The sequence below is a fragment of the Tiliqua scincoides genome, chromosome 2 (genome assembly GCF_035046505.1).
Source record: "Tiliqua scincoides isolate rTilSci1 chromosome 2, rTilSci1.hap2, whole genome shotgun sequence".
NCBI classification, from domain to species: Eukaryota; Metazoa; Chordata; class Lepidosauria; order Squamata; family Scincidae; genus Tiliqua; species Tiliqua scincoides.
In genome coordinates this window covers 236,833,878-236,850,604 of record NC_089822.1, presented here as the reverse complement: position 1 = coordinate 236,850,604, position 16,727 = coordinate 236,833,878, and the positions used below count along the sequence as shown (strand labels likewise).

The following is a 16,727-nucleotide window of genomic DNA, read 5'->3' as shown; positions in this document are numbered from 1 at the left end:
TTTTTTCCAAAGCACAAGTGGACTATCAGCAAGGGTCCAACGGTGTTATTCCTAATTACCTTTTTTCACTCTTGATCCTGTGGCTCTCATAATTAGTTACCTGGGGCTGCAATCCAATTTGAAGTGATGACAAGAAAGTGATCCATGAAAAAGTAATAAGTTAAATCCAATTTCAGCCTTCCTCTAATTAAATGCACATGGAACTAATGACTCAAACCCTACCATTTCAGTGATAATGGTAATTAGCGAGGTGGGAGTCACTTTCTTTTTCAACACTGTAGGTGTAAACCACAAGGTAAAATGGCAGGAGCGCTCTTAATTACATATGTCATTTTGTTAGCAATTTACACATTTCTGACCAGTCAAGTATGTTTCATTTGTTTTCTTCTTCCATAACATTTATAACAAATTCATACTGGCATGTTGTTTAGCCTTGCAACCCCTATAAACACAATTTGCCTGGAAATCATCACTTACACACAATGGTAAAATAAATGTTTCACCCATGAGAAAAACACCTGTTCAAAGGTAGGTCTCAGGAGATACTGACAGGCAACGAAATTTTCCAGCTGCACAGCAATTTGCTGCAACAATTGCAGGACCAGACTCATGATAGATCCCAGTTCTATCATGCTTTTGGAAAACCAGTTTTTTGCAGCTTCAAAGGAAACTGATGATCCTATAGCCAATAATATATTAGAGCCCTTAACAAAACAATCACAAACTGTGAGAGGCTAAAAATTAAGTCTACTCAGATAAGCCTATGCCCTGTATATTTGTGTGAATTACCAATCTGGTCATATCCCCTGAGTGGAAGGAACCAAGTCCTCAGAGCCATGTCTCATGCAGTAGATCAACATTTAGCCTCCTCTGAATTAATGCAACGTTGAACAGAATGCTAACCCTGTTGCATCTCTGCATTAGATGTGATTGGTTCATTCAGAACAACCAATGCAAAGTTGTAGAATCTTTACCTAGGTCTGGAAAAGTTAGGAGATACACTCACAGCAGTGAGCCACATAGAGACACAGTGGCAGCCTTCTCTGTGGGTAGGTGCATGCTGGTAGCGGGGGTGTCACCAAAACCTTTAATTGTTTAAATAATTTTTCATGGTACACAGTTTGGGAATGACTGCCTGTGAACAATTAGGCTTGGAAGAAGACTTTTGCTCTTCTTCCTCCTTTTCATCCCAACCCATCCCAACAAAGATACGGTATAGAACCCCAGGCCTAGAGGTGTTTGAGGTTGAAAGTTTTTCCACCCTTTATAGATCCATTGCGAAGTCCTATGCACAGTATAGAGTCAGTGATGAGTTGGTACTACCTTAGGATAAGTCTAAGAAAGATAAAGACGCTTCCACCTCCACGGGAAGATGGGCCAATCAACTTGGAGATGTACCCTGTACCAGTGAACAATGAATAATAAAAATTTTTTCCTGACTGTATCCATATCTATACCGCTTAATGAAGCTAGGTTGCTACTTAATTATATGAGTGCTTCATTCAATTTATTTACAGAACAGAGAAAATAATTTCAACCTAAAGGACTTGAAAAGGTTTTGCAATTATACTTTCTGCAACATTAATTATAATGTAATGAAACAGAGCCTGGTCTAATTATTGAAAATGGGGAGGGGGGGTTCAAAGTTTTTTATTTTCAAAAGTTGAAATCATAGTCTCATTTTTAAAAAGATTGAAACTGACATAATTCTAATAAGCCTACTTATGTTTCAATTAAAATCAGAAATATTTAAAAAAGATATCTTAAACATTGGCTTAAGAAGTATTTAAATAGGATATTATCTGCATTCACAAAGATATATGAAGAATTTTGTGTGGGTGAAATGCTATTTTCTCTTTTTCACCATTCATACTTGCACATAGTAACAGCAGCATGGCTAGAACTGCAACCTGAGCCACCCAGCACCCGCTCCGGACATGACAGGAACACTGCTCCAGTTGCATTCAGAGGGAGATGGTTGCAAGCGAGGCAGGACAGGACCACGGAGTGCTGCCCAGAATCCTGTGATGCCTGTGACCCCTCCTCAGCCATGCAACTGCACAGTAATACTACTATGACAATAGGCATGCTGTTGACGAGAACTTTTAATGAAGTTGGCGGGTAAACGTGGATCAACTGGATTGTTCTGTTCCAGTCACAGAACTGGAACTATAACCACAGCAGCGCAAGACATTCACTGTAGAAGAACAGGGTGTTGCTCTTGGATTAAGAAAGGCCTGAAAGAGCTCATGAAAAAATTTCACTTTTAGCCAGGTTTTATTATACTTTTCTCCCTTCCTATTTTCACACCTCATCTAACTCTAAATAATGAATGCCATGTTAACATGATAAATTTCTACAAACCAAGGAACTTCAGGATGTTACTCTGGACTTTTCGAAAGTATTTTCAACCTTGATGTCCAACTTTTTTGAGCATAGCATAAAACATTTTTGAAGAAAATTTTAATGCTGCCAAAATACACATAAAGTTTTATTTTCTTGAGCAAAAATATGTCTCTTGATTTGCTTCCAGTTATAAATTCATGCCAACAACTAAAATGCCTAAAGAGCCGGGGGGAGGGGGCATCAGCACCGAAAGTGAGTGATTAAAAGTTCACACTGTCATTAATGAAAGTTCTCTTTCTATGTATACTGGCCAGGTGAAAAAAAAGAATCTCCAGAGCTAACCCAGATCAGCAAAACATGTATTTTACTTTATGAAATAAAGATTGAAATTAGTGGCAAATATTTGCACAAAGAGCTATTTACTCTCTACCCATTTTGTTTTTGTGGTTTTGAAATTTGTATAGTCTTCCATCTCTTGGCTGTTAAAAATTTATTTTTTAACTTTCAGATGCTTTTTTGTTTCTACTATTAGGCTGAGAAGACAGAGACCTCTGCCAAAAAAAAAGACAAAAGTTATATTTGTCTTTAGTTATTTGTCTATAACTAGCTATACTAGTTATGCTTAAAAATGAAAGTCAAGGCATTTGTATCTGGAGAATTATTTTTTTAATTCTAGCAGTAGACCAAATTCCAGACAAAATGATTATTTTGAAATTATTTTGAACATATGAAAGATTCTAGAACATGTCTCCAACTACAGCAGTCAAGGTTGAGAAGTGAAAGGAATTCTACTGGAAGACATTTACCTGGATTTTACTAATGTCAATGGACATATGATGTCACAGAGAGATTAGATTTGATGTATTGAATACAAGTACTTAATTGATTTCTAGTTATGTGAGAAATTTTCTATTTGTGTTTTTGCCCATTCGGTTCACATCCCAGTCACTATTAAATTAGAACAAGTGAGACTGACAGCCCAATTCTATCCACACTTCCCTGAGAGTAAGCCCCATTGACTCTAATGGGACTTACTTCTGAATAGACATGCATACGATTGGGCTCTCAGTCTTCACTCAGCAACATCCTTTAGTGATCACAAATTGTATGTGCATATACAACATTCAGCATTCCTATCAAACCAGTCCAGCCTCCCTGATTACCCACTCTGAAGCTTAGGGGCAGGCAGATCCAACAAAATGGTTTAAATGGCACTCCAGACCAACATTCTATCCACCCATGTTTCTGTCAAACAAAGTTTAGATGTTACAAATACTCACTTGTTTACTGTTTCAAATAATTTTTTTTAAAAAAAGAAAAAACACCCCGAAGCTAAGGAACAGAACCAACAGTAAATATATGTCAGCCTCATAATATAAATACTGAATGGCCTCAATGACAGGCACCTAAAATAGTAGAAATCAAATGATCTCTATTCTACTTCTTGAAAAACGCTACCAGAAAGTTTATTAAATATATTCTAAAAATGTAATTAACACCATCACTATAGGAAACCAAACAAAAACCAGCTATCTCTTTACAAAAACCAGTTTATTTGTAAAGTGCCAGAAGAAACTGTTAGATAAGAATAATATGAAATAATGCCATTGATTTCAGACTGAACATGATGAATGGCTGTTGACAAAGATGACGCAAACAATGACATTCAGTGTTTCATATTGACAAGCAGGTAAGAAGGGTCTGCGTACTTTTGTATATTTTTCCTTAAAGATTTCTTTTCAGTGCCCTGGCACTGTTAAAATACACATCTTTATACACATCTTTATTATACCATTGGGCTCACAGCGTCTGTTATGTTCAAGTATAGGTTTAAGGATGCAAAAGCTCAAGGAGTGGGTGGGGGGAGAATGGGCAGTCATTTGAATCAGTGAGTGACAGGTTGTACCAGCTCTCTGTATACATTAATAAATTAGAATTTTAATTGTGTCTCTGACGGCAGAAGCAGCTCCAATACTTTTAATATGTACCAACAATTGGCTATGTTATGGAATCTGCAACGTGGCCCTCACTGTTGACCTCTGAAACACAATTCCCAGTCTGACTACGGAAACTGTTTGGTTTGATCCTTTCAACTTATTTGAATCCTGACAAATAAGCTCACAGCTGAAAGGTCAACACAGTCATATTTCATCCTCTGGAGTAATTCTTAAGACATCTGCACAACAAAGCACTTCTTCTAGTACCTGACACTGGGCCTTCCCAGCACAATATCTCATTAAAAATGTCCCCAGTAGAAGAGTCTATTAAAAGGCAAATAGATCAGCTATGGATTGACCAAAATAACATTTTTTCTTTATGTTTTAACAAAATGGCATGAATTCAGCATTCAGATTTTTTTTTCCCAACAACACTTTCAATATGAGTTTGCCCTGAGACAAAACACAGAAACTTACTGTAAACAGAAAGATGGGGTTCCACAGAATTGAGCACTACTGCATGATCTGAGAGTTCCAATCGTGCCTCTAAATCTTCTGTCCTGTCAACGTAAGTCAACAGCCTAATCTGCCAAGCTCAGTCTCCACATCTGTAAAACTAGGATAGTAACCTACACCTGATGCTGTTTTCAGTCTGATCTTTGAAAAGAACTTTTGAAGAAAGCACATGCAATAATACAAGATACCAATGTTTAGGGGATACATTCTGGACAAAGTTTCTTAATTTTTCGTTTTAGGCAACATTCTAATTGGAGTGACCTTCAGATAGTCCACAGAATGTTCATAGCCCTCATAATAGTTTCTTTAGAATTTTCATCATCATTGGATGCATCTAATACAGCACTTAAAAAGCGACACATATAACATAAGCAACAATCCTTCACCAAAATCAGCTGGATTAACCGAAACAATACCCAAGCTTAAGTAACAGTCAGGACTCTTAACACAAAGAGAAGAAGCTAGCCAGATCAGGAGGGACAGTGTTATAAGCTGCAGAGGTACTAGACCCAAACACAGGGTCCAACACAGCTTCAGCTTATCAGCTGAGAGCTCTGAAAGTCAGACGGATAAACTGTCACTCCCATGGATAGTACCTCCTAAGCCAGATTCCACCAAAGAGGCAGTTCTCTCCATAACAGGAACCTCGAGTTCCCCAGCAGCCACTTACCGGCGCAGATAACACATCAAGGGAAAAGCAACAACAATTACACACTAGGCTCCAAGCAACAAGACTTCCTCGCTAGAGCTTTTCATTCTTGAACCTTGTCCAGAATAAGATGACAATCTCACCAGAGAACATTGGAGTTGTCTGAGGTCCTCTGACCTCAGCCAATCTGCTGTCTGCTAACCTGACTCATTCACTAACTCTGGCTGGATCTCTCACCATCAGCCCTGTGGGATCATACACAAGGTCAGACCATTACATCAAAACTCTTATTACCATAATTCTTTTATTTAATTATATTTGTTCCAAAATGAAAACCAAATTGACAGTTGATGCACTGATCTGATCTTCTAAAACAGAATGTTGTAAAACTTGCCTGTGACTCGATGTGCAACACTATATCATTAACAAGGTACATAAGGGACAGATTTCATTGCAGAAGTTGCTCAGCCAATACTGACAATGTAACTTCTAACACTTGTTTCTAGGCATGCTCAATCAATGATTTTTGGTAACCACCAAACATAATTGTCTTTTCACCACAATGTCAAACCTTACCACAAAGTTATATCTACAGATACCATTCCAAATAGTATCTAAAAAGGTTTTGTTTTAATGATAACCCAAAAGTTTCATTTTTTCACAAGGCAAAATACTCAACAGTACTTTACTAAAGTGTTATTTACCAATAATAACATAAAGATTTCATCTTAAACAACTGAATTAGGATTGCAACATTTAAAAGGCTTGTCCATTATTGAAGGAATCTATTCCATAGAGTAAAACAAATGCCCACTGTACAGAAAAATCACAGAATCCAGATTTGTAATAGATGCTCATTTCAGAAACTACTCTTCCTCACACCTAAGTGATGACTTCCTTTCCCCAAGCCAAAGTATCTCATGTTCTTATCTTATTTGTGGCTTTTTCAAAAACACTCAGCATGACTACCATGCTACTAAGCAGAGTCTGAACCTTTAATATCAATGAAACAATGTCAAGTGTTTTTAAAAAATCTATCTCCTTTCCTGCCAATTCATCCTATTAACTCCCATAAAAATATAAGATAGTACAAATGTTTGTGTTCTGCTTTCTTACCTGAAGGGCTGGCTGTTTGTCATTCCTCTTGGGAGACTTTAGCCCACTAACTTGTTGCTGCTGCTGTTGTTGCTGCTGCTGCTGTTGCTGTTGTTGCTGCTGTAACAGAAGCTGCCTTGCTACCTGAAGAGCCTGGGAGAAAACAATGATAGAAATAAGGTCAACCTGGTACTGTACTGATTATTGGATGTATCTTATGTTTATGAGTCTCAGAAGTATACCCACCAAAGAAGCCCATAAATTTTATTGCGCCTAAATCCCAGCAGTGCCACAAGAATGTTTGTAAGAAAAACAGTAGAAAATCAAAACCATGGTATTATTAGACAACAATAGCAACCACACATAATTTTATCACACTCAGCAAAGCAATGAATGGCTAAGCTAATTCTACTGACAAATTGTTCTCACTGTATGTTCAACATTCAGTCCCCATAACAGGGGGAAAAATGAACTTGAGCGTTCACAGCATAGGGGGAAAGTCAACTAGATTGTGTGTGAGGCAACAACGCATTTGATATAAGAAGTCACACCTTCAATGGCAGGAGTGGACAAGAAAAGAAGTTTGTTGGTGAGAACATTGCCTTAGCTGCTTTACAGTCTGATGAGTCTAATATAGGGACAGTACCAACATCCCAGTCTCCCATCTCTCAAAGGAGAAAGGGCTATATTCGCTAGAGAAACAGATCATTGTGAATTAACTGTTCTACAGTTCCCTGATGAACACACATTCCAAAAGCATAACTGTGTTAGAATTTATTCATACATTACTTTTCTGTCTGGAACTTTCTCAAGGAAGATACCAAGAATGGAATTCAAGCAGAACTGGACTGTTAACTGGATCTGGCGGTCCAAGGGGCCACATTTAAGAAGACAAAGTTTGGGGAAGAGGAAGACAAAGCGGGAGAGGAGCTATGCTAGGCCTGCAGTTTCAACACTTCCCCATTTCCTCTCTTCTGGCAGGAGTGCAAGGGAGAAGAAATAAAAATTTACATGCCAGAAGAAGTGGGATATGATCTTGGGCCAGGTCTAGACACAAACGTATTTGGGCTCACATGATCCCTCACTGCCATTACTTCCCCCCATTCTCCCCTCACTAGAGGAAGAAGTGAATTTCTGAAATGGGATATTCTGAATGTATTTGAACAAAGGGGTTTCCCTTACCCTTAAAGGTCAAAGAGTCTCATTCTTTATTCAGAACTTGGGCAGTAGTAGTACTAGTAGTAGTAGTACTACTAGTAGTAATGCTTGGTTCAGCATACATTATTAGCAAATATATTACGACGTCCTAGGCCCCTGGGTGGGACCTGACTAGTAATTAACGCCAACTCCAGCTAAAGAACCGACAGCTGTGTCATGAGAAATAATAATAATAATAATAATAATAATAATAATAATAATAATAATAATAATAATAATAATAATAATAATAATACAGCAGTCAATGGCTTCTCCCCATGTTGATAATAAGGTTATTGGGTTTGTTGTTACTTAATAGTAACTTTTGTGTATGTACATATTAAAGTATGTGGAAAACTGGCCCTGACTTTTCAAGTATTAAGGCCTAGTCCCAGAGTTGTTAGAGCACAATATGATAAGTTCTGCTTCCCTAAATCAGACAGAAGTCTACTCTCATTTTTTCCAGTGAGGTCAGCATGTGGTGACATTGATCAACAGGCTATGAGATGAAGATGGCCATCTCAGGACATCTGTTTCCAGCATCTAGAAGTAAACTTAGCAACTTAGTGACACTCATTGTCATATGCTAATTGTGGGTTGTGTAAAAAAAGAAAAAGTTTTCTGCCCCATTGCTTGCAGAAACGAATGTAGAACATACAGTTTGCCCTTGCAAGTCCAGAGTGTGATGAAAATACACTCCATCCTTCAAACAGGTTTGACCACACCTGATAGCATGGCTCGACAGAGCATCCTTAATATGTGACAATTCAAGGCCCTTTTATTAATATATAAAAAGGGAGTGTAAAAAGCAATTCAGGAGCAGTTTTGAAAAATGTCAGCAAAGGCTGGATATAAGATAGAACAATTCGGAACAAAGCAAAAGGAGAATCTGTGGTGGTTATGCCAGGGTTGGAAATAGATTTGGAACTGTCAAAGAGATAAGTCAGGCGACATAAATAGAAGACTAGGGAAACGAGGAAAGAGAGTGCATGACGCAGTTCCCCACCCAACTCACTGTGAGAAGCCTAAAGCACTCACCAACATTTCAGATGCAAAGAAGAAACTCTGTCTGTAGGAGCCAGGAGAAAATTAATGTCTGCAAGAGGACAGCTGGAAGCTTAGATGCCTCAAGGAGTTGCCTCTTACTTGCTGCCTCATTGGAGGATTTACCATGGCTGGACTCAAGGGTTTCCTTGTCTCCTTGGAGACGTTCAGTACATGCGTAGGTGTTAACAGTGGGAAGAGTGAAGACTTCTTTAACGTAAAACAAGAAATAGTCCCTGTGCAAGATGCCTACACGGAGGGAAGGAGTTAGGCATCCGCACTTCCTTCTGCATATGTTCACTGAAATATTTAACAGATTACACTGCATTCTTGAATTTCAGGTCATCTTTAGTTCTGTAAGTCAGGAAGCATAATGCGCTGGAAAGGTCTGGCAATTGGGCTGAGGAATATTGTAAGAAAACAATTCACCAATTTCATTTGGTGCCGATGGTGTTTATCAAAAGCCCAGAGTACTACACTTCTTTTTTTGCTCTGACACAGTGTCTGGAGAGACATCTTAAACATCTAATGTAGTGATATCCCAACTGTGGCTCCCCAGGGAGCCACAGAAACCAGTGAGGGAATCCTCGCAAATCCTCGCCAGTAGCATGGAATCCAAGAAAACCCATGGTGGCAGTGGTGAGCAGAAGACTGCCTGAAAGAGCAGGTAAAGTGGCAGGAAGAGCAGACTGGGGGAGTGATTGGGCCAGGCCAGGCCAGGCCAGGCATGGATAATGGTGGTAGTGGTGTTCATGAGGTCTGGAGCCCATGTCTCAGGTCTGACACCCCCCCTTGGATCTAGTAGATTTATGACAGTAAAATAGCCGGTGTAGATCTGAGTAGGCCCATTGGGGACCAGGTAGCGGTGGAGGAGTTATGTAAAAAAAGGTCTTGGCGTAGTGGGTCCTCTGACAGCCCCATACCACGCAGCATACCCTGTGTTCCTGTGTTGTATGCTGTTGACCAGCCCTGAATAGGATTGAACTGTAAGTGTGGGAATTTTCCAACAGGGGAAGAACCTTAAGCTGATACACAAGTAGCAGCATCTTTATCTATTTCACCATTCCTCCTCCAGGCCTGGAACTCTACATGCAATGAAGTATTTATTGGATGAAAGTACAATACAGTAATATCTTGAATAGTGTGGGGAATATGTTCCCCAAAAATCAAGTGCTGCATGAAACAGCACTATTGGAGACATGGTTAATCTAATGAGCAGGAAATGGATGCTGATTCACCCAAAATGCACTGTTCCCAGTGGTTAGACTGGCAATCAAACAAAGAGCACTGTAATGAATCAGTGCTAAAGCAGCATTATGAATAGTATGACTGTAATATTTGACTCTCTTTCTCTCGATACCGAGCTAAACAAACGCATCGGTAAAGCAGCTACCACGTTTTCCAGACTCACAAAGAGAGTCTGGTCCAACAAGAAGCTGACAGAACATACCAAGATACTGGTCTACAGAGCTTGCGTCCTGAGTACACTTCTGTACTGCAGCGAGTCATGGACTCTTCGCTCACAACAAGAAAGGAAACTGAACGCTTTCTACATGCGCTACCTCCGACGCATTCTTAGCATTACCTGGCAGGACAAAGTTCCAAACAACACAGTCCTGGAACGTGCTGGAATCCCTAGCATGTATGCACTGCTGAAACAGAGACGCCTGTGTTGGCTCGGTCATGTCGTGAGAATGGATGATGGCCGGATCCCAAAGGATCTCCTCTATGGAGAACTCGTGCAAGGAAAGCGCCCTACAGGTAGACCACAGCTGCGATACAAGATCATCTGCAAGAGGGATCTGAAGGCCTTAGGAATGGACCTCAACAAGTGGGAAACCCTGGCCTCTGAGCGGCCTGCTTGGAGGCAGGCTGTGCAGCATGGCCTTTCCCAGTTTGAAGAGACACTTGGCCAACAGTCTGAGGCTAAGAGGGAAAGAAGGAAGGCCCATAGCCAGGGAGACAGACCAGGGACAGACTGCACTTGCTCCTGGTGTGGAAGGGATTGTCACTCCCGGATTGGCCTTTTCAGCCACACTAGACGCTGTTCCAGAAACACCATTCAGAGCGCGATACCAGAGTCTTTCAAAACTGAAGGTTGCCTACAGCCTACAGAATATTTGACTATTGGACTGACTACTACATTTAACCTATGGCATGGCCTATATTTATTTAATAGATTTCTAGCCCATTCTATTCCATTTGGCTTAGAGCAGCTTACAGTGTTTCTCCCCTCCTCTTTTCTACATGTTAATAGTTCAGTCTTAAAGGGGCTTAGTCCAATACCCTAACTTTCAATTAGATTGTGGGGCTTTTGGTAAAGCAAGTTTGAGAAAACCCATAGCTTTTCAGAATCTGTGATTTCTGAGTAACAAACAATCATTTCCTTCATATAAAGCAAGATGCAGGGGGAACTGTTTGAAAAACAAATGCCCAAAGCCTTATTTGGGACATGTCATACAGTTCTTTGGCTCCTAGCCATCATATTGTTTATGCTGTATTAAATATAGCCATATGTAAGGTCTGTTTATAGATATAAAATCTCAAGTAATATTTATATTAGTTAAATAAAGTACACACTAACCCTTAACATATTGAGCTTAATTCTTACTGAGCAAAATATCATCTTAAACATGAATGAGCTGCCAAGTGTGTTGTTCTTTCTTTTTTTCCAAGTGCAGCTGCTATAAAGAGGTCATGGGCAGCTTTCACATAGTATCATTTTCTGTCCATCCTGACACAGACATTATACAATGGCTAGAGCTGGATTTAAAAAAAAAAAAATCTTCCCAAATTGCAAGAAATGGCTGTTTTTTATTGGTGCTGTGACATCAACCTTATGAGCGGAAGAATCTTTATGGTTGTCTCTCTTGACTTCTTAGGGCCTTGGCAGAAGACTCAATCTCCAGAAGCATACTGAGTATTGTAGCCAATTGGCTAGCGACGGGCAGAAAGACTGCTTGCCTCTCAGAGGCTACATGGGAAGGTTGCCACAGTTCTTAGAAAGAGTATTTGAAGCTGAAGCACAGAATGAAGAAAGCAGTGAATGGGCAACACAAACTATGGAAGAGGAAGCAGTTACAGAGTAAGTATAACATGTAAATCCGAGGTGAGAGTAGCAAGGCAGAACTGGCATTAAAGTCAAGAGAAAAACAAAAAAGCTAGACCAAGAAACATTAGGCATCTGAATGTTTCTACAATTCAAGGTGCTGGGCCTTAGCTAGGTCTTTAATTGATGGGGAAATGGGCAGGATATAAATATTATAAATAAATAATACTCTGGTATGGGAAATGTACTTAGTACATGCCCAGTGGAACTCTTCACACATTGTCAGGGCAAAATACTATTCAACTTTCCAGTGCCAATGCAGCCCCAAGGTAAGGGAACAAATGTTACCTTCTTGAGGAAGCCTCTATAACAGCCCATCTACCACAGAATGCAGGGTATACCCCATTGGCATAGCTGCATCAGCACTAGAAAGTTGGTTAGGATTGGGCCCTAAGGAACATGGGATCAAATTAAACCATGGAGAATAGTAAGAAAGCAGGCAAAAAGAACAGTATGGGTGAGCAGCAGTTTAGAGGTCTAGAGAATGTCATTTTTTCTGAATGTTGAATTTTGCATGTAATAAACAATACTAGGAGGAGAGTATTACTAATAACAATTCTTACATAATGTCAAGCCATATAATCTGTTCTGTAGATCCTAGTAGCTTTTCTCTTATTTAATCTTAGATTCTCCCTTCACCCCTAACCAGAGATCAAACCTACTAGCCCTGTAATCAACAGTCATCACTCCTCTGGAGCTGGAGAAGAAAAGAGAGGGGTGCTGAAAAGAAAGCAAGATGGCTGGCATAGTAGAAGAAGTGCTTGCCTTTCTTTATTCCTCACCCCCTCCAAGCCATTTCAAGACTCTTTGGAGTGTCTCTGTGAAATTAGCTTCCTGATCTCCATTCAACCTCAATGGACACCAGCCCTTATAACACTGGCAAATGTAGTCTAATCCAGTATGACAAATGCTGCTCAAGTGAGAGGCCCAGAGCTCCGCAACTCCTATATTTCTATGAGCATTTAGACACTGCAGTCAGTCCAGTGTAAGTGAGAGAATTTCAGTTAAGATTGTAAAATGTACATTTACCATCTAAAATGCTGCAATACTTTAAAGGAGAAAATAAATAGAAGGATAATAACAGTATCAATGATTTTGTGTGTACACATACAATATTTATCTGCTGTGTTGTGTTATTGTTGTTGTTGTTGTTGTTGTTGTTATTAATATGTAAGGTCTGTTTTAATAACAACAACAACAACAAAGGCATTTTATTTAATTCTTAGGATGGTATATTAATAAAGCATCCTGCACAAAAGACTGGCAGCCTTATTGTAACATTAACTGTTTGAAAAAGCAAACAAGTCAGTTAGCACTGTATCAATATCTCCAATGTTGAAAGCATTCTTTCAATACATAGAAGCTCAGCATTGCAACCTCTGCAAACCTGGCCCTGGGCAGTACAGGGACCAGGTTCACAAGTGGACATGAACATAAGGTGTTCAGTACATACGGTGTGATGAAGAGAGAACATTAAAAGCCTGATCCTAAAGGGCTTGTGCTGGCCCACCACCGGCATACACTGTCGCAAATGTGCAATAAGACACGCCTGTGACAATCAGTGTCAGCCCAGTACCGGAGCTGGCTCAGCATGATACAAGCAGGGCTCTTCCTATGTTCCTTACACACCACTCATAAAATATAACACCCACACAGAGTAACTGGAAGTAAGCTGATTGGCACATGGAGTCAAAATAGGTCAGAGCAGGCTCAAAAGAGACAGTGATTCTCCCTGACATGCCTGCAGAAGTTTCTCAAAAATCAAGTTTGAAGGTTTGAACTGCTCCCAATATCTCAAGGTTTTTCAGGAAGTCTGCAATGTACGGAAGTGGCCCGCCAATATTAAGAGAGCAAGAAGTTATTTTTAGTATCTGTTACAGCATCATGATTTGTGTAGGCCTGTGAACTCCATGAACCTCAGTGCAGCTTTGAGTCTTTGGGGATGGCTTTGGACCACGGATAGAGGAATGATGGCATTGCTTGATGCCATCTGTCCAGAAGACATGATAGCTGAGCAGTCATTAGCAATCCGTGAGAAGAGGAGTCAGGGCATGTGAGGGGAGGGCAAATGAAGAGAGAGACTGGAGGACAACACACAGCAGGTGGAAAGGTTCCTGAGGAAGGAAACACTTGGCTTTTAGTGGTGTGAGAGTCAGAGGTTCAGGCCTACCTGCAAAAGCTTCAGGAGTGTCCCTGGATTCCCTCTCCTGGTAGGGTGAAAGCAGACCCTTAGGGATGGGTGGGGGGACGACAGCGACTCAAGCAGGCAAGGAAGGCTGGATGCTCCCACACTTTTTGTACCCGTAAAGAAGTTCCTTATGATTAGAAGCCAAATGATACTTCAAGTGGACTGACCAAACCTAGGGTTGCGTTGAACTTGTTCAAGTATTGTTGCACTAGGACTATTTCCCATAATATGGGGCATGTACACTCTGTAAAGACTCTCTTGAAATAAACTTCCCCTTTAGCAGCACTTCCTTTGTCCTCATTGGCAAATTATTTTCACCAAGGGAGCATGACTGGGGATGCAATGTCATACTCCACGCACCATACTATGTGGATCTGCCCTGTTAGGACAACCCTGAGGGGTCAGGTGGTGCCATAAGGCCCATGGCACATGCCACCAGCTGCATTCGTCAAGGATGTGGAATCTTTCATTCGAGAATCAAGGAGACAACACTTCAGGTGTGAAATAACCACCCCTTATTTTTTACAATCTGGATGACTTCAAGCAAAATGGGGGGGGGGGAAGGTATTTTACCTCTCAAAGTCTAGGTTACTCTTTTTGTCCTAGATCAGTAATCACAATCAGAGTCATCCTGAGAAAGATGTGGGGCCCAGGACAGAACAGTCTATATGCAACACTTTGAATTCCAGTGAACCAACAGAGTGCAATAAGGGCCATGCAGACTTGGAGTGATCAGCTGCTTCCTCCTCAAAGCTTGGCAAAGACAAAATGGCTGAGCACCAAGAGATGCTGTGAGCAATGTCCAGGAAGTGGGGCTTGGCACCAGAAATCAGCCCTTTAAAGGGGCTACCCACAAAGTGTAAAGGAAGGAAGGAGAGTGAGTGAGAGGAACAAGGGCAGAAGGAGAGAAATGGGAAGAAATAGCAGGAAGAAGAGAAGGAGAATTAGAGAGGGGGGAAAAGGAGAAGTAGAGAGACAAGTAAGGGAAAGGAAAAGATGCTGGACAGATGAAGGGAAAAACATGAGAGGAAGTAAAAGGGGAAGGAAAAAGAGTGAACCCAATCACAGCATCTCTGAAAGAAAAGAGGAATTCCTGGATGGGGGGACAAGCCAGCTCCTCAAAGGGAAACCCAATGTGGCCATGGACTTGCCTTCACTCAAGGGCTTCCTTGGGGCTGGTAGAACACTAGCATAGGATCAAGGATCAAGGGCTGAAAGTGAGGAGGCAAGTTACCCAGACCCAATGACACCATTGTTTGCCTCAAAGGACCTAGAGATGCCAACTGTCAATATAACAAATAGCTTCCCTCTTACCTATGTGAATGTAAGGTATGGGACAAAAACAAAGGAACAGACTTATGCGTTATGCAATCCTCCTCTCATTAACATGATGGCATCTAGCCTAGATGCCTTTAAAAGGGGATGGGACATATTTATGGAGGAAAAGTCCATCACAGGTTACAAGCCATAACTGGAATGAGCAACCTCCTGATTTTAGAAGTAGGCTACCTCAGAATACCAGATGCAAGAGACTGGCATCAGAATGCAGGCTTCTTATTGTCTTGTGTGCTCTTGAGGCATCAAGTGGGCCACAGTGAGATACAGGAAGCTGGACTAAATGGGCCTTTTGCCTGATGCAGTGGAGCTCCTCTTATGTTCCATTATGTTTTCCCTTCAACAAACCCATAAGTAGCAATATCTGGGCTTTTGGGCCCAATTCTATCCCAGTTTCCTATCCTAACCAATCCTCAACATCCTGCAATGGAGGGGGGCAGTCCAAAAGGTAAGGGAACCTTACCAGCACTCCAGCTGCATCAGCGCTTGAAAGTTGGATAGTACTGGACCCTTTGTCTCTTATTTGAATATTCTACCAGCTCCAATGTCCTAACTAGCATTATTTGATGTATACCTACCCCCCACCTAGATAAGGCTGAGGAGGGTGTGACACCATCGTCCTCCTTAATATTTTTTATGAGAACTGAGTGAAACTGAACCAGCACTCATATTGTTCATCCTCTTTTTATAAAGTGTGCATTCTAGCACCAAAACATTCCAACCCCTCCTTACTGTCCCACCTCTCCTCTACTTCCTTCCTCCTTCATTGTTCTGACTGCTTCTTCAGAACAGGAGGGTGCAGGTGAATACTGGGAATGGGAGAGAACCAAATAACCTGCTTTAAAGAAGTAGCCAGACAGTAAGGAAGGAAAGAGGAATCAGCGGCAGTAAAGGTACAAGCTATTTTGTTGCAATTGCTCCAGAACAGCAAACTGAACATGACTGATGTGGCCCCCTACCAACTTCTCCAGCATGCAGCCTGAATTGGATCCCAATTCATCCTACCCATAGGAGGATTCTGACCACAGCCCCTCTTATGCTCTGTCTTGGAGATCCCCTAAGACTAGGAGAAAGAGAGTGCAAGTTTATTTACATGCCATGCTGTTTCTATTCAGAAAATTGGAATAGTTATCTTTAATGGTGAGATATCCAGCATGCTGGACATAAAGTCAACTGAATTTAAAATTTACTTATCCACACCTTGTGTATAGCTATGCAGTTGTCACACTCTTTTCAAAAAGGATGAAACAGTCTGAAACGGTACAAAGAAGAGTATAAACCAGCAACCACAGAAGGAAGGAAGGAAGGAAG

General features: G+C 40.8%; 1 protein-coding gene across 10 annotated transcripts in view; it reads right to left on the bottom strand.

Moving 5' to 3' along the window:
• FOXP1 (forkhead box P1) overlaps positions 1-16,727 on the bottom strand; it is a 642,114-nt gene that overhangs the window by 173,064 nt on the left and 452,323 nt on the right. For all 10 annotated transcript variants that reach the window (XM_066617522.1, XM_066617523.1, XM_066617521.1 and 7 more), the window contains one exon: positions 6,565-6,696. In XM_066617522.1, the coding sequence (XP_066473619.1) occupies positions 6,565-6,696 (132 nt within the window). The remainder of the gene's footprint in view (positions 1-6,564; positions 6,697-16,727) is intronic.